Source organism: Sinocyclocheilus rhinocerous, unplaced genomic scaffold, assembly GCF_001515625.1.
Source record: "Sinocyclocheilus rhinocerous isolate Xijiao unplaced genomic scaffold, SAMN03320098_v1.1 scaffold864, whole genome shotgun sequence".
NCBI classification, from domain to species: domain Eukaryota; kingdom Metazoa; phylum Chordata; class Actinopteri; order Cypriniformes; family Cyprinidae; genus Sinocyclocheilus; species Sinocyclocheilus rhinocerous.
In genome coordinates, this window is record NW_015645567.1 from 201788 (window position 1) to 203613 (window position 1826).

The 1826-nt window shown below is 41.5% G+C and overlaps 1 protein-coding gene across 1 annotated transcript in view; it reads left to right on the forward strand.

Moving 5' to 3' along the window:
- LOC107706742 (tetratricopeptide repeat protein 28-like) overlaps positions 1 to 1826 on the forward strand; it is a 280615-nt gene that overhangs the window by 998 nt on the left and 277791 nt on the right. The window contains 1 exon segment of the mRNA XM_016510546.1: positions 1080 to 1367. Coding sequence (XP_016366032.1) covers positions 1080 to 1367 — 288 coding nt within the window.

Below are 1826 nucleotides of genomic sequence, written 5' to 3' on the forward strand. Positions count from 1 at the left end.
AATGACATTTCGTGTCCTCAGTGTATCCCGTGTCTCTGTATTCCCAGCTTTTGTTTATTAAATCTTTGAAATTACTTTATTCCTCGTGTCCGCGTTCGTTCCTGTGCTCCCAGTGTGTGTGTCGTGATAGAACAGCAGACCGAAACAGTAAGCGGCGCTCCTCCTCCCGTGTTTTGTTTTCGTTTTGAATAGTCCTTTGTTTTCTTTTGTTTCTCCTGTGTTTTCCCCGCGGTATGAGAACCGCCCTGCTGTTAAGCGTGCCGGCCGCGCCATTGTCAAGCTCGCCGGCCGCGGCGGTATCTGTCACTGAAAACCCTTTGTTCAACTACAAGTTGTGACGCTACTGTTCAAAAATTTGGGGTCTGTACGTTCTTTTTTTTTTAAGAAATTTATTCAGTGAGAACACATTAAATTGCTCAAAAGTGATGAAGACATTCATATTGATACAAAAGATTTATATTTCAAATAAATGCTATTATTTTGATCTTTCTATTTATCAAAAAAAAATTTGGGGGAGTTTAGTTTTAGAATTTTGTGAGTATTTCTTCATGGTACACTTGTTAAAAATGTTGGGGTTTTGAAGTATTAAGCTTACCAAGTTTTCATTTATTTGATAAAAAATACAGTAAAAACAGTAATATTGTGAAATTACTACTATTTAAAATAGCTGTTTTCTATGTGAATATATTTTAAAATGTAATTTATTCCTGTGATGCAAAGCTGAATTTTCAGTCTTCAGTGTCACATGATCCTTCAGAAATCATTCTAATATGCTGATTTGCTGCTCAAGAAACATTTCTGATTAGTATCAATGTTGAAAACAGTTGTGCTGCTTCATATTTTTGTGAAAACCCTGATACATTTTATTTTTCAGGATTCTTTGATGAATAGAAAGTTCAAAAGAACAGAATTTATTTGAAAGAGAATTATTTTGTAACATTATAAATGTCTTTACTGTCACTTTTGATGAATTTAATGCATCCTTGCTGCATGAAAAGCTTGTTTCAGTTGCCTTTAAAAAAACAGGTAATAATCTGAATCCACTAATGCGTCTCTCTGATGTGTCTCTTCCTGGGTAGTTTGGTCTGTTTGGACCACGAGCACTGGGCAGGGCTGTGCACGCCGCCGCCGATGGCCCGGGCCTCAGCAAGGCCGAGTTCATGGAGAAGGTGCGGCAAAGCAACGAGGCCTGCCAGCTGGGAGACTTCCAGATGGCCGTGAAGCTTTACGGCGAGGCCCTGCGCGCCGACCCGCAGAACTGCATCCTGTACAGCAACCGCTCGGCCGCCCACCTCAAACTGGGTCAGTACCAGACCGCTCTGAACGACGCTGTCAAAGCCCGCCTCCTTAATCCTAAATGGCCGAAGGTGAGTGTGTGGGCGGGGCTTCGCATCTTTTATTCCAGGTTACAGGTGAAGACGTCTCTCGTTCCTTGGTCGTCATCTTCATGTGCTCTATACAGTTTTTTCCTCAGCTCAGAGAAGCAGAGATCATCTCTGTCTTCCGTTTGTTTGTTTGTTCTTTTAGCATTCATTGCAGGTACAGCAAGTGGAGAGCTTGAGAATTTGCCAAATCGCCTCTTTGCTTAACATTTCTCAGCTGTGATGCTAACAGGCACTCACGGCAGAACATCACGTCTGAAAAATGATCGCAGTAGTGGCCTTATGGCAGGAGCTCATCTGCTTTTGGCAACGGGAAAAGGGCACGCTGTGATAGACTTACTAACAAACAACACTATTTCACAGGCTTTTTTTACTATATGTAACCCTGGAGCACAAAACCAGTCTTAAGTCGCTGGGGTATATTTGTAGAAATAGCCAAAAATA